The sequence below is a fragment of the Miniopterus schreibersii genome (genome assembly GCF_964146895.1).
Source record: "Miniopterus schreibersii genome assembly, chromosome: 2".
Taxonomy (NCBI): domain Eukaryota; kingdom Metazoa; phylum Chordata; class Mammalia; order Chiroptera; family Miniopteridae; genus Miniopterus; species Miniopterus schreibersii.
Genome location: NC_138102.1, coordinates 86,709,217 through 86,735,386, shown reverse-complemented (window position 1 = coordinate 86,735,386; position 26,170 = coordinate 86,709,217). Strand labels below are relative to the sequence as shown.

General features: G+C 32.8%; 1 protein-coding gene across 2 annotated transcripts in view; it reads right to left on the bottom strand.

The window, feature by feature from the left end:
• The window catches only part of NBEA (neurobeachin), an 817,699-nt gene that overhangs the window by 94,201 nt on the left and 697,328 nt on the right, over positions 1–26,170 (bottom strand). For both annotated transcript variants that reach the window (XM_081128332.1, XM_081128333.1), the window contains one exon: positions 8,613–8,753. In XM_081128332.1, coding sequence (XP_080984458.1) covers positions 8,613–8,753 — 141 coding nt within the window. The remainder of the gene's footprint in view (positions 1–8,612; positions 8,754–26,170) is intronic.

Here is a 26,170-nt window from a genome sequence, read left to right as displayed (position 1 = left end):
TCATTGATTTTCTAGAGAGAGTGGAAGGGAGGGAGAGAGGGGAACAGAGAGAGAGAGAAAGAGAGAAACATTGTTGTGAGAGAGACACAAATATTGGTTGCTTCCTGCACTTGCTCCGACCCTGGCCAGGGATCAAATTGCAACCCAGGTATGCGCCCTTGACTGGGAATTGAGCCTGAGACCCTTCAGTTCTCCAGCAGATGCTCCAACCAGTGAACCACACTGGCCAGGGCAAAATATGACTTTCTATGAAGCCCTTTTGAGGTGGAAACAGTGCAGGATCCTGGAAAGATGCCCACGCCAAGGAGTCAGCAGGGACTGGTCTGGGCCTAACTAGGTCAGTCAGTGTCACTCTGCAGCCTTGGTAGGTCATTTTGCTTCTTGGGCTTCAGCCTTCTGAGCTATACAAAGATGGAGTTATAGTGCCTTGTGATTTTATAAATGACTTTGCACTATTGTCCATTTATAATTCAGATTTTCTTTCTCATAGCTAAGGCCATACATGTTAACACTGCAATAAGAAAATCACTCTGACACTTCTTCATGGCACTATGGAATTAGGTAGGGAATGTCCATCTGGGATTACCCATCAAAGTCTACTGAAATATTTGTACCACATATGGTCTGATGGTCATTTAAAAATACAAATCCCTGCTTTTCAGAGCTCTTAGGAGAAACTACTTAATTTGTCCTCTAGTTTTCTGTGACAGTATCTGCAATGATAGTGTCTGTCACCCACAACATGTTTCCATAGCTGGAAACCAAGAAATAACTTTATCACAAGGGACTAATGCATTTAATATTAATGATTTTTCTGTAGTTACTTTGGGAGAGAAACATTATTGCTGATGTCATTAAATTTGCTTCCAAATTTAAAAGAAATAGTGTGGTAAAGGCCTAGAGGCAGGGTGGTGTGGGGTGGAGAGAGTCAGTGGGGGAAAAGGGGGACATATGTAATACTTTCAACAATAAAAATAAATTGTTGGAAAAAAGGATTAAATAACTTTCATTCTAACTAAGGATTTCTTAGTTAACTATAACAAAGATAAATCTATATTTCTTTTTTCATGGTTCAATTCTTCACTCAAGTCTAGGATGAATGCCCTGTCACTTCAGGTTCAATAATGCTAAGAAATCTTTCCTAAATATTTAGGCTTTTTTCTTTAATATATAATATCTTCATTCTTCTACATCTATAAAACATTACTTTGTCCCTTTCAAGTCCCCTTTTGCCACTAGCCATAAAATCCAGCTGTCTGGCAACAGCTACAAATATTCATCTTCTTCCTTATCTTCCTAGAATTTAGTGTGGTTAGATGTTATCAATTTTATGTTTGTAATGTATCACCAATATTTCATGTTCACTGTTGAATGACAGAAAAGTATCATGAAAGAGAAAAGTTGAAGAATGACAGATATAACAATGTATAGGTAAGGGGGCTATTATTGATCCCTCTGAAAATCAGATACGCATCCAGGAAGTCCATATTGCTGTTTAAGATTTTAAGTGACATCAGAGACAAATAGATATCACCAAAATTAAGTTAGGAAAAAAATTATGAGATGTCTTTCACTAATTAATTTACTTTGTAGAGTTTAACTCATTATTAAATATAAAGTAGTTAATGCAGTATATCTTATCAATAAATTAAATTAAAGTGAGGATATAAAAATTCTAGAAGTAACAATGGTAAATCCAATGAAATGTGACAGATCTAAGTTTGAATTTTGGTGGAACCATTTACCTCTCTTAGGCAAAGTAATTAGCCTTGAGTAGTTGTATTAAGCATCTTGGTTCCTTCATTTGTGTTAATTTGGAATGACAATACCTTGGGGGTAATTATGGGAATTAAATAAGATTAAACAATATTGAGAAAGCTTGAAGTATCTTACCTGACAAAGAGTTATAAAATGACTAGCAGCTTTATGCACTGTGTCAAGAATTCACTGCTGGGATCAGCCCAAGACTGCCAGTTCACTAGACAACACTTCCAGGCTCAGGTCTCACTCATCTTTGAATCTTTAGTTCCCAGCATAGCACTTGGCTAATAGTTAGTGTTTAATAAATGTTTGTTGAACATAATTAAACATACAAAATAGTGTTGGAAGATGGGGTATGGCTGGGTAAGAATAAGATATAGTTTTCCTTTTTAGTTTTTGAGCACTAGTTTGACCATAAGCTTGTATGTTCAGAATCCACTTCTTTATTCTAGGATGCTGATTTTTGTTTTTATTTTTTCCTCTTTAGATAGTAGACAGAGATTAGTCTAGAGGGGTCACACTTATCTCAGTGATTTTTAACCTATTAAATAGCTGTGAGTAAAGACTCATTTATACATGTAAAGCCTTACTTCTTATCATCAACCATTAAAAGCTGATCTTTACCCCAACCTAAATGATCTCTCCTGGTTTTCAACCCTTAACAAAGACCTGCCAAGAATAGCAAAGATGGGCATAAAGAAAATAAATCAGAAATTAAATAATTATTTTTATTTTTGATCTTCTAGTGGCACCTAAAGCAAAGAATACTAAAGAGTTCCATGTTTCATTGTTTTAAGTAGCTTTTAAAAAGATTTGATTAACTGTTTCAGGGTCACAGACCACATTACTGACATATAACTCCCATTATTACTGAAGGCCTCCAGCTGCTACACTGGTAGAGTACTAATAGAAATTGATAACCTATTTGTTTATAAGTGAGTATTGATTTTTCAAGCTCTGGTTACCATGGAGATTACCTTTTTCCATGTGTCTCCCTATTACTTTCCTGGCACAATGCAAGGCCTTTCTTTTTCATTTGCTCATGCTTGACTAACACAGAGGACCAAATGCTATACTAAGCTTTTTTCTTCTTCACCTAACACATGCTGATGGAACTATTTTTTACACGCATATCACCATATCGGGTATTTTGTTATTACACTAAAAAAGCTTTTGGCTTGGGAAATAAAATGTACAAGTGAATAAAATATTAAACAGAAATTTCAGAAAATAAAATTCTGGCACTTGTTGGCTTTAAAAACTTTAGGCTAGGCCCTGTAACATGGCAGACTTCCTTCCCCTAAGTGCATCTACCCGGAGGTCATTTCATATCTTCCAAATCTTTTTCAGTGCTAGAAAAATGAAATTAACCTATCTTGCACTGGTAAGTACCTGTCCTACTGAATTCTATCATAACCTTTAGTCCCCTGCAAAGACACTAACTACCTTTCAATGGTTACAGACCAATTAATTCCATCCTGAGCATCTTATTCTGTCCCCTGCTCCTCTTCCCGTTAGCCAACTTGTTTATCTTCTGGCTTATATGATTTTTGCTCAGTCATCTCATAAGAATCTTTTCTTAAGTCCCTCTCTTCTTGTACTTTTCTTCTTTACCTTCTCTTCATTTTATTTGAAACAAAACCCATCTATGGGTAATAGGTAGTATTTGGAATATATCAAAGAAAAGATGTATATTTTGAATTCGTGTGAAGCATAACGAATACTAAAAGGAAGGGAACTATGAGTTACTGAACACCTTTCTGTGCTTGGCACTATATTATCTCAGTTAACTCAATCCTCACTATTATCCTTAAGAGTAGATACAATTACTCCTGTTTTATGTCTGAGAAAGTTCAAGATCACATTCTAGGTAATGGAGGAATCATTGTTTTCACTGTCCTTTGTTTAACTTCAGGGTTTATTTTATCCCATTGCTTTTGAAAGAATCCAGAAGTATCTTAGAATCTCTAAGTCTCTATTAATTAACCTATGTAACTACTATACGCCATGCTCTTGATTAAGAATTCCTCATCTTACTCTAATATGCATTGTCCTTAAGAATCAGTATGCAAGATAAACATGAATACAATATTTAATTCAGTAGCGTTATCCTTTGTTTTTAATTACAACACTTGCAACAGTGTTTCTATTATTTTCTTCACTACAAATATGTATTTTAAAAAAAATTATGGCTTATGCCCAGCCGGTGTTGCTCAGTGGTTGAGTGTTAACCCATGCACCAAGAAATCACAGGTTCGATTCCCAGTCAGAGCACATGCCCAAGTTGAGGGCTTGATCCCCAGAAGGGGGCGTGCAGGAGGCAGCTGATAGATGTTTCTCTCTCGTGGATCTTTCTCTCTCCCTCTTCCTTCCTGTCTCTTTAAAATCAATGAAAACATACTTTTTTGAAAAAGAAAAAATATATTATGGCTTAAACAGACTCTTGGGTAAGCTTTCAAAACAACTCATAATTTATAAAGAAAGTCCCAAATTTTAAACAACTGAATTATAAATTAACTCTCATTGCAAAATCTATGTAATTTCCTAAAAATTATGATTAAATGTTTGACAAATGAGTTTTGAATAGGTAGGTTGAATACATTGCATTCAGAAACTGCATTGGTTATTAAGGGATAGAAAGGTCAGCGAGTAAAATTTAATTACTTCTCTGTATATGTTATATGTTCAGGGTAAGATATAAAGTAAAAACATTCTAACTAAAATGTGTCCTTTTATACTACTTAATATCTGAAGAAACTCCAAACCCTGCTAAAATAGTTTATTCATCATTTGCCCAATGGCAGCTAGCAAGGAGTCTTTTCAGAGTCACGGATTTTGACAAGTGACTTCACTGGTAGTTTGTCCATAATATTTTTTTCTTGTCCATAATATTTTTAATTTAAAGCAATGAGGTATGAAGTTAATCAGGATTTTAAAGTAATTATTATCATTGCCATACTAAATATACTGACTGAAACTAATAATGAATTTAATGACTTTAGGTCTAAAATGCTTGAAAAGTAAAGGGCAGATACTTTAACGTGTATTTTGTTTTTTATGAACAAATTTTTAGTGACATGGATTTTAGTGCATTTTCTACTTCATAAACTCCTATTGGGATGGGAGTGAGGAAATCACAATGAGGTATGAAGTTCCCTGGGCCATTAGTTTAAACACTTAGTAAGCTATTAGAACCATGATACTTCTACAGTATTTGTAATAGCACAACACAGGATGTGTTGGCTAAATGAGTCCCCATAAAAGAAGTCCTATAGATCTGTTCTGTCCACTACAGTAGCCACTAGCCACTTGTAACTACTGAGTGCTTGAAATACAGCTATTTAGAACTGAATGTGCTATAAAAATAAAATAAATTCTGGATTTCAAAGATTTAACTAAAAAAGTAAAATATCTCAATAATAATTTTTATTGGTTAAATATTGAAATAACATTTTGGATATATTGGGCTAACAAATATATTTATTAAAATTAATTTCACCTGTTTCTTTTTACTCTTAAATGTGGCTACTAGAAATTTTAAACCATAAGTGTTTTGCACTATATTTCTGTCCTTAGCACAACTATGGGTAGTACTAAAAGGGCATGTGTAGAATATATATGTGTATAGCATTTCTGCCATACCCTTGCATAAACTCAAATTTGTATTACATTAGATTAAATTATGATTTATTATTTGAAAAAGTGTTTAGTTTATCAGAATAGAAGAGTATAAACTGAAATCGAGCTGTTGATAGTAAGTACTTTTATGGATTCACACTTAAGTAAGTCTTATAAATCTGACTTCAGACTAATTTGATTACACAAAACCACTGAATTTCGCTTTACATATTTCAAAATGACACATATTTTATATGATAGTATGTATCACATATATAATATATATGTATCATATATACAATATGTGCATGTATGTCATATGTATGATATATACAATATAAGTATCATATATATGTTCTTGTTTATTTCTCAGAATACCACCCCCTTGATAATGTATTTTTTACAAATGGTTCCTGACTTTTTTTTTTAATCCTCCAAATACCTAAGAGAGGTGTCTTACTCCCTCCATGTCGATGGCTCAGTATAGCAATGATTGTCCTTGATGGGACAGGAGGTGATATAAAAACGCCTCTCAAGTTGAGTATCTCTGGTTTACACACTTTCTAAAAGTTCCATCCTCTACAGTTTTGGAAGTCCCTCTGCGATAAAGTCAAATAGACTGCTGCTTAAGAATCATATCTCATGGGCTCCTTAAGCCCAGGTATGTTTTTTCTTGGCTTCCAGAGTGAATCCTAAGCAGAAAACAGAACTTTAACTTTACTGACACTTTTTCTCTAGTTTTTTTTTTTTTTTTTAACTTCCTTTGCTGATATTTTGTTATAACGTACAACATACACACCCCATAAGTCATCTCCCACTGATGGCAGTGATGATTGAATTTGGTTTTATGGTCTGACGATTTGGTAGTCAGAGAATCTATTTTATTAGTCTTTTTGTTTTCTTGTTTGCCTATTTGTGAGCCTAAATTAAGTAAGAATATATTTTATGTCCAGTATAAAGGACACAAGCTCTTGGAGATCTTGACTGTTAAATTTTTGTGCTTCTGTGTTTAATTTTCTCTTTATATATGTGTCTGTAATTCAGGAAAGCCTTTGCCTCTTCTGTGAGTATGAAGTATTTTCCTATGTCTGGAGAGTATTAAATTATTATAATCCATAAACTAAAGGTATTCTGTTTTGATTAATGGTTTATAGTGGTAAAAAAGCACTTACATAAATCTAATATTCCCCCCAAATGAACAGAAAATAAACAGAATTTCTTATACTTTAGAAGTGCTAGAGTTAAAAAAATATTTCTTAAGAAACTGCTAGCTCTGAAACATTTTTGTAAAAAAACACCAGGTTCACATAATTAAGCTGAATTTTTTAACAAATTAGATAACCACCTTTGATCTATAAAAGAAAGTCTTGTATTTTCCTTTAGTTTATAATTACAGAGTTTATTTAAAAAAAATAAGATTTGAGTTTGTTTTCCTATGAACTAGTTAATCTAAACTTCTTAAACTTCTTATGCTGGTTTAGAATTATGAAAAATATAAAATTCACATTCAATTAAATGGATTCATAATTCTGACAAACCTTTTTTTATTGTTTGCAGTATATCACTGATCAGTGACTTACAAGTTACTAAAAACATAGTCATAGTATGTATTTGTAGTAAGTTCAATTTCTCCTCAATATGTAGAGAATGCTTGAGGAAGACCTCCAAACAAAAGCTGTCATTTAGGCTGAGGGGAAAAAAAATATTTGAAAATAGAAGATGCATTGCCATGTATGCACATTTTCATGTATGGTACTTTAGCATGTGTTTCTAAAGCAAATCGGCCTCATGCAACAAAGTGGTCTGAAGTATATTTTGGTAAGGAGAGAAAACATATTGATTCTATTGATTTAGAGATTTGATTTAGCATTCTAGGATAATCCTTGGTTGCTTATGGTAAAAAAATAAAAATAAAAAATAAGATCATCTGATTTCAGTAACTGCTCTTGACTAGATTGAAGAAGGCAATATAAAAGGCAAAGAGATTGGTTAAGAGGTTTTGCAATAATCTAGATGAAAAATAATGAGAACCTGAACTAAGGAAATACTAGAGAAAAGAAGATATTTAGTTGGTAGAACCTACCTGATGGGATATCTAATTGGATATAAGGGGATGGTAAAACAGAAAAATATCTAAATTGGATAACTGGGTGAATGATCATGCCATTTATTTAGATAGGAAATGCAGCAGGAACCACAGTAGGTTTGAGGGAGATGAGGAGTCCATTTTTGGAAATGGTTTGGCTAGAAATATCCTGTAGGATATACAAATACATATATGCTAGAAATATAGGTTAGGAGCTCAAGAGAGATTTCTGCAATAAAAACAGAAGCAGGAAGTTATTAGCTTATAGTTACATGACAGAGACCAGATAAAATATATAGAAAAATCCTGAGGAATAGAAACATTGAGAAAAAGAAATCTGAGGATGAGACTGTGCAGGGCATGGTAAGAATGATAAGAGGCAACAGGAGAAAATATTGTCAGAAGAGTCATAACAGGGAAGAATTTCAAGAAGGAGAAAGTAAGCAATGGTGTCAAATGCTTCAAGATACATCAATTAGAAACAGGAAGCTCTAGTCCCATAACTTTTGACCTCCATAAGAATTTGGTGAAGTGATGGGTCTGGAAGATAAATCCAGCAGGCTCAAAACTGAAGAGGAGGGACAGAGACGAGCACAGGGCAGTGCGGTGCAGCAGAGCCCCTGCTTTCAGTGCATTCATTTGTCTAACCAGGGAAGAGAAGTGGAAAGAAAGTAACTGCTGAGTGGCAGAGGGGAGCTAGAAAGAGACAACTAATTAATTAGATCAGAGACTTGACTATGTATCTTAGAAGAAAGAGAAAGTAACACAAATAAGTCTTCAAAATATTTAGAAACTATTTTTAAAATATACTGCCCAACAAGGAAGATAGAGACAGACAGGAGAGGGTGTCAGCTTGTGGCAATCAGTGAGAAAGGAAACAGTGGATATTAAAGAGGTATTCCAGAACTTTGGTTCCTTTTATAATTGGTTCACAATAATCTATCTTCCTAACCCAATTTTACAAATGAGACAACTCATTAAAAAAAAAAAAAAAAAAAGGACTTGGGTTTTGCTAGAGTTTGAAATTCATCATTTCATTGGTCTCTAATCTTTGTTTAAAACAAATAAGTATATTTAATTTTTAATTTATTTACTTGAAAACCTTTGAAGAATTAAAGGCAAACTGTAACGTGATGAAGATACTCACAATTCGAACAAGCCAGGATAAGGTAGAAGCTGCTGTTGAGTAATGTGTATTATAATGGTAGGGTGGGCTGTGATCATCTTCCCATGTCTCGTAACGCTCTGCATAAAACACAGCTCTCTTTGGGTTCAAAGCACCAATTGGCTATAAAAAGAGAAAAAGAAGCATTTTGTTTAATACAGTCATATTAGACATTCTATATTATAACTATCCTGAAAGTACATACTGTTAATTCATCTTAACCATAGAGCAAAAATAAATGATTCTATATTTTTACCAAATTTAATTTTTTTAATCCTCCCTTGAAGGTATTTTTTCCATTGATTTTTATAGAGTGGAAGGGAGGGAGGGAGAGAGAGAGAGAGAAAGAAATATCAATGTGAGACACATAGACTGATTGCCTCCAGCACATCCCATGACCAGGGCTGGGGACCTCACCTGCAACCCAGGTACATGCCCTTGACTGGGAATCAAACACAAGACCCTTCGGTCTGTGGGCTGAAGCTCTAATCACTGAGCAAAACCAGCCAGGGCACCAAATATAATTTTGATATTAATTACAAATCCTTATACTTGCTAAAAATAATCCAAAAGGTTATTTATGTATGCAAGGTTTCTTGATTTTACTGAGCTTCATTAAACCGGATTAGTAAAGATGATCCAGTTTAAACTGTTAAGGCAAAACCAACATTTTTTATGTTATTTTCCTGCCTACTTAACCATAACAAATTAGCTTCATTATAGGAAATCCAATGAGAAAGTGACGCAGTTGACCATGTTAGAGAAAATCTTGTCTTAGCCTGTCACCTAGAGTGTGAAAGACAATTATTACCCATATAGAAACCCTGTTGGAATGTTAGTCTCATTCTGTTATACAGAAGAAGCATGTATCTTTTTTAAGTTACACTGCAAACCTAAGGCTGATGGAAATAATTCAGACAGTTCAGATTCCCTGGAAAGCATTTTGGTAAGGCCACTATGGCCTTTCCTGTCAGTACCATGGCACTACAGATAATGACGTTAATCCCTATAATGGAGCACACAATGAAGTTCTCAGGGTACAATATATATATTTTTCAACAAAGCATGTCTTTATTAGATCATTGTCTCAAATATCTAAGCACACCTAATCGTTAAGAATTTCTAGCATAGACTTCTCATGATTTCAAATAGCAAACTGCCTTAGCTTAAGTTTTTGTCTAATTTTGGTTTAATGGGATATGGAGTCAACTCTTATGATATCTAATTGCTACATTATTTTATTTCAGGTTGCATATTCTAAAAATAAATGTTTATAGAGAAAACAAAAGATGAATACTAAGTATAATTTATAACTCCTTTATTTCAAAATTTAATATTACTAGTTAATTATGAAGTTTCCCCAAAGGCTTAATTTTAAAAAAAGATGTAGAAAATTAGTGTCTCAATGAAACAAATAATGTTACACAAGAGAGAAATATTCACTTATAAATTGTTTGTAAGCTTTTTCTTTTGGTCCTTGGGGAATAATCCAAACAACACAATGTTGTCAGCAGTTAAAATCTCTTAGAATTTCCATAATAAACCCTTAGCAAGGATTTTTATTCTGAATGTTAAAATTATCTGTAAATTATGTTCATTTTTCTTTATCTAAATTAGGACTTAACAAAGACTAAACAATTTAATAATTTACCTGTAAAAAACTTTGGTTTAAATATATTTTTAAAATGTTCTAAGGATCAAACTTCATTGTGTTAAATCCTACTAGTATCCCTCAAATCTCTTTATTCAAATGTAAAAAGGCAATGTAATTTCATTAAAAGTCACATAAAATACTAATAATATTTAAAACAAATATTGGAATAAATGTGAGTTCTGTTGTAATTTAGTAACAGAAATAGTAAGTTTTTCATTTAAAATGGTCTACATCTACTTTCCTAGGTGTGTAGATATCTGTTTTTCTACCTCAGTATTATATTTTTTTCAAAGCATTTAACATGGTTAATACTTTCTTGAATACGCTAATAGACTTTTCACAGGCATAACATGTCTGCACAGTCCTTACGGACTGACCTTATCTGATATTGCTTGTCCTGCCAGACCTCACAAGACATTCTTGAAATAAGAACATGGTCCTTTCTCTAATCTTTTCCAGCCTTCTCCTCAACTACTGGAAAAGGGATAAACTAAATATTTATACTTTTTATTTTACTGAAGTTTCATCAAAGTCTTTTATTGGAATGTTTTACACAATAATACTTTGTAGAAAACAGCTGCACAGTATTACAGTCTGTATATTCCTTCATTAGTAACTGCTTACAATACATTTTTAATTTTGAAGTTTTATCTAATGCATTTAAAAATGAATTTTATAAAACAAAATGTAAATTATTTGGTTTGTACTTATTATTTTGTTATTATTTGCTTCTAAAATTAAGAAATAATAAATCATTCCAAGGAAAAATGCTTCAAAATGTCTGTTTGGGAAACGAGAATTCATCACAGATGACCTATTTTCTTATAGAATCCAAATACATCTATCTATCTATCTGTCTATCACCTATCTGTCATCTATCAATCATCTACCTATAATTTATCATCTATCTATCATCTATCTATCATCTATATCTATCTATCTATCTATCTATCTATCTATCTATCTATCATCTATCTATCATCTATCTATCATCTATCTATCATCTATCTATCTATCTATCTAATCTATCATCATCTATCTATCTATCTATCTATCTATCATCTATCTATCTATCATCTATCTATCATCTATCTATCTATCATCTATCATCTATCTATCTATCTATCTAATCTATCATCATCTATCTATCTATCTATCTATCTATCTATCTATCTATCTATCTATCATCTATCTATCTATCATCTATCTATCATCTATCTATCTATATCTATCTATCTATCATCTATCTATCTATCTATCTATCTATCTATCTATCTATCTATCTATCTATCTATCATCTATCTATCTATCATCTATCATCTATCTATCTATCATCTATCTATCTATCTATCTATCTATCTATCTATCTATCTATCTATCTATCTATCTATCTATCATCTATCTATCTATCATCTATCATCTATCTATCTATCATCTATCTATCTATCATCTATCTATCTATCTATCATCATCATTATTATCTATCTATCTATCTATCTATCTATCTATCTATCTATCTATCTATCTATCATCTATCTATCATCTATCTATCTATCATCTATCTATCTATCTATCTATCTATCTATCTATCTATCTATCTATCATCTATCATCTATCAATCTATCTATATCTATCTATCTATCATCTATCTATCTATCTATCTATCTATCTATCTATCTATCTATCTATCTATCATCTATCATCTATCAATCTATCTATATCTATCTATCTATCATCTATCTATCTATCTATCTATCTATCATCTATCTATCTATCTATCTATCATCTATCATCTATCAATCTATCTATATCTATCTATCTATCATCTATCTATCTATCTATCATCTATCTATCTATCTATCTATCTATCTATCTATCTATCTATCTATCTATCTATCTATCTATATCATCTATCTATCTATCTATCTATCATCTAATCTATCTATCTATCATCTATCTATCTATCTATCTATCTATCTATCATCTATCTAATCTATCTATCTATCATCTATCTCTATCTATCATCTATCTATCTATCTATCTATCTATCTATCTATCTATCTATCTATCTATCTAATCTATCATCTATCTATCTATCATCTATCTATCTATCATCTATCTATCTATCATCTATCTATCTATCTATCTATCTATCTATCTATCTATCATCTATCTATCTATCATCATCATCATCATTATTATTATCTATCTATCTATCTATCTATCATCTATCTATCTATCTATCATCTATCTATCATCTATCATCTATCTATCATCATCTATCTATCTATCTATCTATCTATCTATCTATCATCTAATCTATCTATCTATCATCTATCTATCTATCATCTATCTATCTAATCTATCTATCTATCTATCTATATCTATCTATCTATCTATCTATCATCTATCTATCTATCATCTATCTATCTATCTATCTATCTATCTATCTATCTATCTATCATCTATCTATCTATCTATCTATCTATCTATCTATCTATCATCTATCTATCTATCTAATCTATCTATCTATCATCTATCTATCTATCTATCTATCATCTATCTATCTATCTATCTATCTATCTATCTATCTATCTATATCTATCATCTATCTATCTCTCTATCTATCATCTATCATCTATCTATCTATCTATCTATCTATCTATCTATCTATCTATCTATCATCTATCTATCATCTATCTCTATCTATCATCTATCTATCTATCATCTATCTATCTATCATCTATCTATCTATCTATATCTATCTATCTATCTATCTATCTATCTATCTATCTATCATCTATCATCTATCTATCTATCTATCTATCTATCTATCTATCTATCTATCTATCAATCATCATCTATCTCTATCTATCTATCATCATCTATCTATATCTATCATCTATATCTATCTATCTATCATCATCTATCATCATCTATCTATATCTATCATCTACCTATCATCTATCATCTATCTATCTAATCTATCATTTATCTATCATCATATATCTATCCTAAAGCCTCACCCTTCTTTTTGTTTTCATAACTGTTAACATACAATAGAACTAGTGTTCCTTGGAATGTAATCTGAAAAATTCTAGTTATAATCTTTAAACTATATGTAAGGTGTCCCCAAAACTATATACATACACTTTGAATAATTATAAAGGCAGTGTTTATTAAAATATATTTGATTTTCAAAATGGAGCTATCAGCTGTTAAAGCATATATAGATATTTTGGGGGGATGCCCTGTATTTATGAGAGCTAACTTTTTGATTTCATTTTTCAGTCATGAGGTACATATCATTCTTAAAATTCTCAGTTATGATGATGTAGAAATCATACTTACAGATGCTTCTGTGCTTGAGTAAATTCCCTGCCTCTTTTTTAATCTGATCAGGGAATTTCAACTCATTTTTCCAGAAGCAGCTCAGATTTCATCTAGAAAGGCATACATGACACCATCTGGTAATAGTTAGGCAAGTTTATAACATTTGTTTTGCCAGTACACTTGCCCTTCAAGGGAATGTCTGATGTTTTATTCATCTCTGCCCTCTCAGCACTTGATACAGTACCTGGCTCTTTTAAGGTGCATAATAAGTGCCAAATGAATGAAGACTTATTGACCTGCTTATACGTATAATATTTTGAATTTCCATACGAAAATTTTAGAAAAAATTTTAGGCAAAGTCAAATGGCAAATCAAGTAAAAAATATTTACAGTACATACGATAAAGGGCTAGTTTTTTTTAAAATGAACTTTCACAAATCAATAAGAAACTAATGAACAATCTAATTAAACAAATGGGAAAATAAGAACAGGCAATTAGTAGATCCAAATTTCCAATATATGCAGGAAAAACAGCACCAGCCCATGCAACATAATGGGTATCTATAATTTTTTGTTCAGCACACATTACTCCTTCCTTTATGAACCGCTCCTTCCCCACACTTGGTCTACCTGGTTCATTCAGGTGGGCTGACTCAGTTACATGACCCTCTTGGTGGGTGTGTGATCCAGACCTATTAATAAGCTTATTCTAAATCATATGGCTACCAAGATTGGTACAGAAATGGGCACATGATTCAAGTTATTCCCGTGAAACTTTGCTGAAACCATCTGGGAAAGAAGCATTCTCTTTTTCTAGTGGGGCTACAAAGGCATCACTGACATAACACAGGAAAGCCTGTGTGAGAAAGAAGCCAGTGAGGAAAAATACCAGAGATGTAGCATCCTATGATCCTGGTGAATCTTTGGATCCAGTTTTCCTGAAATGACCCACCCCTGGATTTCTGAGTTACACAGACCAATAAAAACTCTATATTTTGCTCTGGCCAGTGTGGCTTAGTGATTAGAGCATAAGCCCGGGCATGGAAGGGTCATGGGTTCAATTCCCAGTCAAGGGCATGTACATGGGTTGCAGGTTTGATCCCTGGCCCTCGTTGGGGCGAGTGCAGAGGTGAGGGCCACAGGAAACCAATCCATGTGTCTCTCACATCAGTGTTCTCTCCCTCCCTCTCTCTCTCTCCCTCTCTCTTTCTCTCTTTCCCCCTTCTACTCTCTCTAAAAAGCAATGGAAAAAATATCCTTGGGTGAAGATTAAAAAAAAAAAAAGGCTGGCTTGAAAAAATTACAAGATAAATTCATTCAGTAAGTATGCGTCAGAAATTAGTCTAGACCCTAGGATAAGATAAATGAGGTTCTCTCTCTCTCTGTGTGAATAAACAATTAGGTAAATGAGAAAATACCAAATATAAGTGTTCTACTGACAATTAAAATAATAATAGGACAGCAGCAACTCAAAGAACCTCTGAGCAGAGATATGAATGACCAGAAAGAATCAGTCCTATGAATGTCAGGAATGAGAGAATTCAAGACAGAGAAAGAGCTAGTACAAAGGCTCTGAGGGGGCTTGACTGACACATGCAAGAAACTGAAAGGAAGACAGTGTGACTAACACATAGTAGATGAGAGGAAGAGTTTAGGAAATAAGGTGAGAAAATAGATAGAGGCCTATCAGATGGCTTTGCAGACCAGGGTGATGAAATACATGTTATATGGTAAAGTGCAGTAGAAAATAGCCAAGTGGTTTTAGTGGGAGAGAAACAAGACCTGAGTTAAGCTTTACAAAGGTAACTCCAGTGGTTTTGTAGAGTAATATTAAATTATCATTACCAGGACTAGGATTGAAAAGACATTTGCAAGAACAGCATTGTTTAGCATGATCAATGTTTCTCTAAAAATCCTTTGGTATTGATGTAATATATTTTTACTTAATTAAGCATTTGCTTAATATATTTGCTTAGCATTTTTAGTATATATGTATTTATATATTTATTTATATATATTTAATGTATACAGGGTGGGGCAAAAGTAGGTTTAGTCTTGAGTATGTAAAACACAGAGTTCATTCTTTTGTTATTATTTATTGTATTATTTTCCATATGAACAACTGTAAACATCCTTTTGCCACCCTGTATATGTAATACAGTTTTGCTTAAATATTCAGAGAAAAAATATGAAGACCACACATAAAACTGTAATAATAGTTGACTCTGGGGAGTGAGAATAATTGAGATTTTTAGTCTTCTCTAACTCTTTTTACTGTTTGATAAAGAATTTGGTTTATCACATGTATAGAATTTTTAGATGGCTTTTTCAGTTATATGGCCCAGAAATGTTTCAAATGTGAACATTTTATCTTTTATAAATTTTAATCAATTATAGTAACTTTATTTTTTACCTAGGAAACAATAAAGACCATATATTTCCAAATGTAAATTCTTTTTATCAATCTTCACTGACATTTGAATCATCATATATCAAAACTTTACTAGTTAAAACAAGTCAAATGACAACATCAGGAAGAAAAGACAAATCAAGAAGGTGGATATTCTTTAGGATAACTGGCACAGTCTCTTCAATAAATCGATATCATGAAAAAAGATGGGGTGGTAGAGGCTGGGAGCTATTCTAGCCTAAAAGACACTTGAGAGACATAAGAATCAAATGGGATATGTAGTCCTTTACTGAACCCTGGCTTGAACAAAACAATTTTTATAAATATATGGGGGATAATTAAGAAGACTTGATTATGGGCCCGGCATTAGATAATATTAAATTTTGTTAGGTGTGATGATGGTATTTTGGTTATGTAGGAAATGTTTATTTTTCATACTAAAGTACAATACCTTTAATTGAACTTAAAATACTTTAGCCAAAAAAATGCTAAAATATTAATAATTATGGCATCGAAGTATTGGGTAAAATTGGTTATTGTTGATACTTTTCTTTATGTTTGAAAAATTGTATAATAAAAAGTCAAATAAAATAAAAATGGAGTGTAAAACCAAGCAAATCTTTCAAATTCATACTAAGTGCTTTATATACTACCTATGTGTTGGGTTGTTCTTATAGATAAGCATGCTTTTAATTTGAAAATTTGTGTTTCTAAAATGTGTAGAGATTTTGTTCTCTTAAATTGAGTAAATCTCCCATTTGCAATTTTATGAACACTCTTAGTTTTCTTAATACGGCCTTACCATAAGGTGAACTATAGCTAATCACTACACAATTTCCAAGTACATTCTTAAGAAACAGAACCTCAAATGATGAAGCCTTAATAAAATAAGTATTAAGATTTATATGTTGCTTGCTATAGTTGAGTGTATTTTATTTTATAGTTTCCATAGGGCAAATAAACACAATTGACTATATTATGAAGAAAGATAAAGTTTGAGCTAAAGTTGTACTTTAATTACCCAAATTTATTAGTACATTCACAAGTATGTCAGTCCCACACAGGACTGAAGTCTTTGGAGGTGCGAATGGCTCGCTCAATGCATTTTTTTTTTTTTTAATTTGTCTTTATTGTTGAAAGTATTACAGATGTCCGCTTTTTTACTCCCTTGACCTCTTCTACCCCATCCCTGCCCCACCCTAGGCCTTCACCACACTGCTTTCTGTGTCCATGGGTTATGCATAATATGCATATAAGTTCTTTGGTTAATCTATTCCCACCTACATCTCCCCTCTCCCCCCCTGAGATTTGTCAGTCTGTTCCATGCTTCTTATGTTTCTGGATCTATTTTGTTCATCAGTTTATATTTTGTTCATTAGATTTCACATATGAGTGAGATCACGTAAAATTGAATCAGGAAGAATCAGAAAACCCAAATAGGCCAACAACTGATGAGATCAAAGCAGTAATAAAAAACTCTCAGCAAACAAAAGCCCTGGTCCAGATGGCCTCACAGGTGAGCCCCATCAAGCAATCTACTTATTACAGCAGTTCCTTTAACATTTCTTCAGTGCTGGTTTGGTGTTGATAAACTCCTTTAGTCTTTTTTTGGTCTGGGAAGCTCTTTATTTCACCATCTATTTTGTATGATAGCCCTACTGGATAGAGTAGTCTTGATTTCAGATCCTTGCTTTTCATTACCTTGAATACTTCATGCAGTTCTCTTCTGGCCAGTAGAGTTTCTGCTGAGGAATCAGCAGACAGCTTTACGGGAGCTCCTTTGTAGGTAACAAATTGCTTTTCTCTTGCTGCCTTTAAAATTCTCTCAATGTCTTGAATTTTTTGCATTTTAATTATGATGTGTCTGGGCATGGGTCTCGTTGGGTTCTTCTTGTTTGGGACTCTCTGTGCCTCCTGAACTTGTGTGACTTTTTCCTTGACCAGATTAGGAAAATTTTCTGGCATTATTTCTTCAAACAGGTTCTCTATCTCTTGCTCACTTTCTTTTCCTTCTGGAATTCCTATTATGCAAATATTATTTTCTGTTGTCTCACAGCTCCCTTAAACTGTCCTCCCATTCTTTAATTATTTTTTCTTTCTGGTTCTCTTTGTGAATATTTCTATCCTGTCTTCTAATTCACTGATCCAATCCTCTGATTCCTCTAATCTGCTGTTTATTACTTCCAGTGTGTTCTTTATTACTGCTATGACATTCTTAATTTCCTTAATAGTTCCCATATCTTTTCTCATGCTGTGAGCATCCTTATAATCATTATTCTGAACTCTATATATGATAGATTGCTTATCTCCATTTCATTTAGCTCTTTTTCTGGAGAATTCTCGTATTGTTTCATTTGGTGCTTGTTTTTTGTCTTCCCATTTTGGCTGCCTGTTTGGGTTTGTTTCAATGTATTAGGTAGATCTGCAAGTACTCCCCATATTTTTGTAGTGTCTCTTGTGCGGGAGAATGTCAGATACTATTTGTGACTGGCCCTGAGTATCCTGTTTGGAGCTTTCAGCAATCCACCACTTGCGGCCTCCTCTGCAGCAGCTGGGTGTGTTTGGTAAGTACCAAGATGTGCACCAAGGCCTGCTTTTCCTAGCCCTGGGTCCAGAAGCAGATCAGGCAAAGACTGAAAGCATCCAGAGATCCACCTTTGCCTGCAGGCTGGTTGTTATTCTCCTCAGTGCATTTGTTTTGCCTCCTCTGCTTATATGTGACATGACTGTTCATAGTACAGGGCACTTAGAAAAGGTGGAGGGTATCTAGAAAATAAATTAATCACTAGGCTTGAAAATTGTTTTTTAGTATATTCTACTTACCTATTATATAGAAATAATAGGTAACAAATGAGGGGAAATGCAACATAACCATGCAATTACTTCATTACAGAGTTGTGAGGATAAAATAAAAAAATCTATTTAAGATTCTTAGCACAATACCTGCAATATAAGTGCATGTCAAATTTTGGTTATTATTGTTATCATTATCCCAGGATATTTCCTAAGAAAATTGGTTTTAAATATCTCAGTAAAAAGTAACCATTTTAACATAAAAAACAATGGAGGTATTTAAAAAATCTTACATCTTCCTGTGTCAGTTCTAAAAGCTTTCTAAATAGTATTAGGATAATGAAGAGCCTATAAATTAGTTTCAAGATCATCTGTATTTAATATTCTGCTTTAGCTGGAAAGAAAGGTTGAAGGAAACAACCTTTGGCCTAGTTTTGCCATGATAATACTACACTTTGGATCTGACACCTGGCTGATCAAGTCAAAGAGCATAGAAAGGACTCTCTTATCCTTTCTATGGGTAGTATTCTCCTAAGAGCATACACTAGAAAAATGCTCTTGTTGTTTCCAGTTACTTCTTTAATAGCTTAATTTTTTCAAAGCATAACAGGCTCTACTATTTTCTTCCCTCTCTCTCCCTTTCTGAAAGGGTAAGACAATTGGCCAAATGGGGGGGGGGGGACAAGAAAAGAAGCTAAGGGGCCTTTGGCATAAGTAGGCATAGCATACAACCAGTTTGGTAGTCCTGTTCAAATCCTTAAAGCTCCTGGTCACCCTATTATATGTCTCCAATAAACAACAGTGGAGATAATAACAAGCCCTTGCAACTATTTCTGCTTAGCACAGTAGTGTCTGTTTATCAACTTTTTTTCTTCATCTGTACTTTTCTTGGTTCTTCCTTCCTTTCAATTAGAGGGGAAAGAGCATAGTAATGCCACTGGGTAAAACTAAAAATGACTGTAAACTCTCAAGGGTGTGAACCACTTATTATTGTCTTTTTATCTCCAGTGCCTGGCACAGAGTATGTGTGCAATTAATGCTGGTGGAAGAAAAGAATGAGTGAATGAATAAAATTATTAATTTAAATAAATGCAAATTTTGTAACTGGTTCCCTTTTGCATTTTCCCCTTACAAATTATGCCCTCAGTTTGTATTATTCCATGAATTTAAAACAGTATCCAAATACTGCCAATTGGAATTTTGTCTTAAAATAGTATTTTTCCTTCAACATTGCAACATAAGCAATCTTAACAAAAACAATTTTCAAATTAAGTGATAAGGCATTAGTCAACATATATTTAGAAAAACTTTCAAATTTGGCAGTAAGTTTTCTGGCAGATGATATATAAATTTACACATTCATATTTTTAACTTCTAAAATTTTTTATATCATCACAGTCTGCTACTAATATACTTAGTAGTTTTGCCCATTCTTCATGTTTTATTGTTAAAACTTAAGCATTATGTAGATTATATACTAAAGTAAATAAAATGAATTTCATTTTAGATATAGTTAAGATGAAAAAATAAAATAACTTTATTTAAAAATAACTATAGAAACTTGCACCATGTTGCCGAGTTGAGCATTCTCCAACTTCACAATATAAAATCTTTCCTATGTGGTATACAGACATTTGGTAGTATCAAAGGTGGATGGTGGAAGAATATTCACACTTCAGTGCATCCATTTCCATGTATCACATTTCAAAGCCTCAAGGCATTAACACTTCCCTTTTTAAAGTAGCATAACAATTTGGGAAAATGGTTATGCTTATCATCATCTGTCAATCAACAACTCTTGTGTTAAAAATATGTATTTTCCACTCAATGAATGTGTGGGTGTGTATGTGTGATGTCTTATGCTCATGTCAATATCAACAGGACTTGGCTTTGTGATGAAACTATTTCATTTATCAAAGAGCACTGACAGTAAATATAAAAATTCACTTTATACTTTAATGAGCAGAGGCTGTGTTTCCTGTTAAAGTCATGTATGCACTGTAATTTAAGAGTAAAGTTCATATGAGTATATGTGAATAACTGAAGCACTGGCATGTATCATGTTTTATGATAGATTTTAGCACAAGGTCACATCTCCATAAGAAATATCTGTATAAATCAGGGGAAAAATTTTTACACTCACTGTTGGTTGAATATTGAACAGATAAGTCAATGGCAGATTATTTCATTTGTTGCCTATCAGGTTAAACAAAAAAACATAATCTCTAACCTGTAAATGTAATAAATAAAACTTGAAACTGTGAATCAAATCAAATGAGAGGGTCAAATAAATTTTACCGATAAAGAGCTTTCATGCTCCTGTGCTCTGTAACTATTCAATTAAGTGAACTAAGAAAAGAGTAAACATATTATAAATAACAATAAAATATTTTGGTCTAAATAAATGTGCATCTCAAGTTTTAATAAATATTTAACTTCAGTATTTTTATGTTTAAGATTTTGGTAATTTGACAATTTAAAGAGATAAATATTTATTTATTACATAAAAAATTATTTTATATTTACTAAAATATATTGCGTTTTATTTTATTAGAACAAAATTAAATCAGATAATCTCTTACTAGATTTTTTAAATCATACCAAAAGAGTGAGACCTCAGCTGACAAACATGGAACTTTACTTTGTAGCTACCAGTCATTGAATGCCACTTGTGTATCAAGCATTACACTGGGTTTCTTACCTATATTTAGTGTATTTCATTCTTTCAACAACCCTATTATGTAAATACTATTGCATTCATTTTAAAGAAGAGGAAACAAATTCAGAAAGCTTAGGAAACATGCCTAAGATTGTACAGTATGTGTCAGAGCTATATTTGAAGAAAGCCTACATTCTTTCCATGTTCCATTTACTACCTCTCAATTTTTTCTAACTCTCAATTTTAATACTGATACAAAGAAAACTGAAAAGGTTTGATGATTCCAAAATTAACCTTTCCCAGCATCCAGTAAAGACAATAAGAACCTAAAGGATTCAACTTCCTGTGAAAAAGGGATCTGAGTGCTATAGAACTAGCTGTAGTATGAACTTTGGCAAGAGCAAGAAAGCCATCTTCAGGTCATATCATTATTCTACACATGTCATCAAAGCCCCAGCAAAAGTATGTCTGGTGCACAGACATTATTTTTATTTACTCTATTTTGCTTCTTGTCTGTATAGTCTTATAAAAATATTAAGTTATTTTTCCAATATGCTTTTGCTATATATTTGATGTTGCTTAATCATGAAATATACAACTCAACACTAGGAGGACAACTCAATTAAAAAATGGGCAAAGGACCTGAACAGACAGTTCTCCAAAGAGGACCTTCAGATGGCCAATAGATATATGAAAAGATGCTCAACATCACTAATAGTCAGAGAAATGCAAATTAAAACCACAATGAGATATCATCTGACATCACCAGAATGGCTACCATTAATACATCCAAAAATGACAAGTGCTGGCAAGGATGTAGAAAAAAGGGAACCCTCATGCACTGCTGGTGGGAATGCAGATTGGTGCAGTCACTGTGGAAAACAGTATGGAGGTTCCTCAAAATATTAAAAATGAAATTGCCTTTTGACTCAGCAATCCCACTTCTGGGAATATATACTAAGAAACCCGAAACACTAATATGAAAGAATATATGCATCCTTATGTTCATTGCAGTGTTATTTACAATAGCCAATATCTGGAAACAGCCCAAGTACCCATCAATAGATGAGCGGATAAAAAAAGCTGTGATACTTTATACAATGAAATATTATGCAGCTATAAAAAAGGAAATCTTACCTTTTGCAACAGCATGGATGGATATGGAGATTGTTGTGCTATGTGAGATAAGCCAGTCAGAGAAAGACAAATACTATATGATCTCACTTATATGTGGAATCTAATGAACAAAATAACTGATAAACAAAACAGAAGCAGAGGCATGGATACATGAACAGATTACAGCTATCAGAGGAGTGGAGATGTGGGACTGGATAAAAGAAGGTGAAGGGATTAACCAAGAAACATATATACAGAACATATAGACACAGATAACAGTGTGCTGAGCCAGAGGGAAAGGGGGTGGGGGTTAGGTGGAAGAGGGCAAAGGGGGGGAAAACTGAGATAAAAAAGACTTTTCTTGGGGTGTTGGGTGAATGATGCATTGTGCAGATGATGTTTTATTGATTGTACACTTGAAATCTGTATGGTTTTGTGAACCAACATCACCTGAGTAAATGCAATAAAAAATAAGTTAAAATAAATAAAAAATAAATAAAATAAAATAGACAACCATTGTTTTATCAATACTGTCAGAACGGTTTTTGGGAATTATGCAATTTACGCATTTAAAATATATAGATCAGATATGGGAAGAAATATAACCAGGTATACCTAGATGTTTAAAACCCTTATGCACCCCTCTCATTTGCCTCTTACAAGAAGCTACCCAGGCTTACTCAAGAGATAGCTCCTTCATTTGCACTGAGGGGGATCCAGGTTTTGTGAGACTCAAGCAATTTGTAGGAGAAGGGTTCTTTCATAAAATGAACATAAAACTATGAACATAAAGTTAGGAGCAAATTATAAGAAAATGCCCCTGGAACTTGGGGGGCTTTGAAGCTTAAGCTTAATGGTAAATTTATCTCCGACTCTATTTAATGTGCATATATAATTGTATGTATGTAATAAGCAACCTACTGCCTATTGGTTTTTTCCCCTCATAACCAATGAATATTCCTTGAAAGTCAGGGCTATACTTTAGAATCCTCTTAGCACTGCCCTGCAAAGCTCTTTTTATGTAGTAGTCATGTGTATACAAATCTGAAATTTATTTGCTATTCTCTATATTATAGAAATCGTAAAGAATAAACTGTCAGATACATCGTATTTGACAACTTATAATAGGGAGTTGCTTGCTGATTGCCAAGCCAACTTGCTTTAGGGAACAGGACTCCAAATTTCCTCTGGTCAACTCTTTTCCCAGCATTTTTAGAAGGGGTCTTCTGTGACTCTGATTCTACCTCAAGCTGCAACCATGGGAAATGACTGGCTTATCTCATTTCCAATTAACATATTCCATCTCTCTTAAGCAGCACCAATGACACATGAGGCAACATTTTCTGGGATTTCAGGGAAAGAAAAGTTACTTCTGTCTTCTATGACATGTACTTGGTAAAATGTTCTCTCTTTCTTTGGGTAGTATGATGTGAAGTCTGGAACTGTTGCAGCTATTTTGCTAATAAAGGGAGTGCTTGGAGCTACTAGAGCTCATCTGGCAAAGGGTGCGTATGAAGCGCACAGTGGAGAAGGCAGAGCAGAGCAGAGCAGTGGAAAGAACCAGATCCTTAGTGGCACTGTCTGCATCAATGGAGAAAATCTTACTGAAAACCAAATCTTCCTCTGAATGTTTCAGTTAGAAGAACCAATAATATTGATGTATTGTTCAAGCTATTTGAGCTGGATTGTCTGAAGCTTTCATTCAAAAGTCCTAATTGATACAACATAAAATTTTGTGAAGCCAGTGTTATGTGAAGTATAAAGAAAGAAAGAAAATTTTCATTTTTTTAGGATTATTCATTTCATAGCATTTTAACTTTTTCTATTCAGTAAAGGATATAAAAATTATTTGTTGTTTACTGAAAAAAATCCTAGAATTATTGTCTGCTAGGAATTATTATTTGGAACCCAATCTTTGTTTAGGAACAACTCCTTTTGTTGTTAAGAGATCTTTTAGAATGTTCCTGGTTTATAATATCAATCAAATACTCCAATTCTTCCTTGATCTTTTAAAGAGTAACAAACTTTATTAAAATGTTCACTTGTAGTATTAATTATAACTACAAGAATTTCATGTGCTTCTTAGTGGTCATCTCTCCGCTATAAAATATTGCATTATTAGTAGTTTTCCCTTGCAATTATATTATTATACTTCAAATGTCATTTTCCCATTAGGCATATAATATGATATATTTTCATACATTGTATATTAATGATTTTTATACAGAATAGTCTTGAGTTTTTAGCTCATTTGTAAGAAGCTGCTATTAAGAAATTCGATGAAGCATGGGAACAATGCAAGAGTAATTTATTAACATATCAATAGGCTTTAATTTGCCAACATTTTCCAATCATGTTAGTCTGACAGAATATAAAGAACAAGTTGCTAAAGCATGAAACATTGTAGAATTGGAAGAAAAACCTATCTATTAAGAGCTCATGGGTTCAAATGTTCACAACATGCAGGACTCCATGCTTGCACCAACATACAGTTAGCACTCAGGTTGCCATGCCTATCTAACACTATATAAAATTAGGAGAGCACATGTAAGTCACACAGGAAAGTAATGCCAAAAGGAATACAGATTAAACAGATAAACTTTACAAACTTAAGAAAGGTTTATATATTTTAATTATTATAGAAACTGTGACTTCATTTACTTTATTTCATGTTTTCTACACAGACTAAAAATCTATAATTACTAGCAAGCATTTTACCATAAATCTTCTATAATCCATATTAACCATAATGAAGGTGATATTTTCTTTGGTTAAGAAAGGGTTTCAAGAACATCTGAGTCCAACATCTTAAGAGTAGTTGAACATACACTCTCTAATTTGGTACAGTCCCCTTTATACTTATTGTCATAGATGCTGGCTTCATAGGCTTCTGGTCACTATCTGACCAGACTCTTTCCAAGAAGGCTGCGATTATGTCCATTTCATTAACTCCTATACTCCCTTCCACCTAGTACAGTGCTTGACATATAGTCAGTGTATGACAAATATTTGTTGACTGTATTACTGAAAAAATGAATAAATAAGTGGAGGAAAGAAAGACACCTTAGTGTATAAGCTTCCTTTCACCACAATATCGCAGTTGATTTTAACAAAAGAGGATCTCTTTCCCTGTTGTAAAAATAATATAAAGTAGCCATAGTAGTAGTCAGCTTATAAGGTTTTAATATATCATGCTAATTGGGAGCCTACCTTTAGATTTTTATTATATATATGTTTTATAGTATCTATTACAAAATAGTCATTCAATTAATGTTAAATAAAATACATTCAGGTAAGATTTTGTTTAAAGAACTAGTTTGACAGTTTTCATCCTGATACTGATGAGTTAGTTTGGTTTTGTTTTATACCCAAAGTTACACCTCAGCCTTAGCAAGTCATGTCAAAAATGCACACCATTCAAACATTCTAATTCCAATAAGGAAGTAACAGCACACATTTATTGTCACCATTATTTGAAGGAACTCAAAGTATATGGCTTATATCATTATCTTCATACATACTATAGTATTAACTAATGCTATGCCAGGCACTATTCTAAGTTCTTTACATTTATT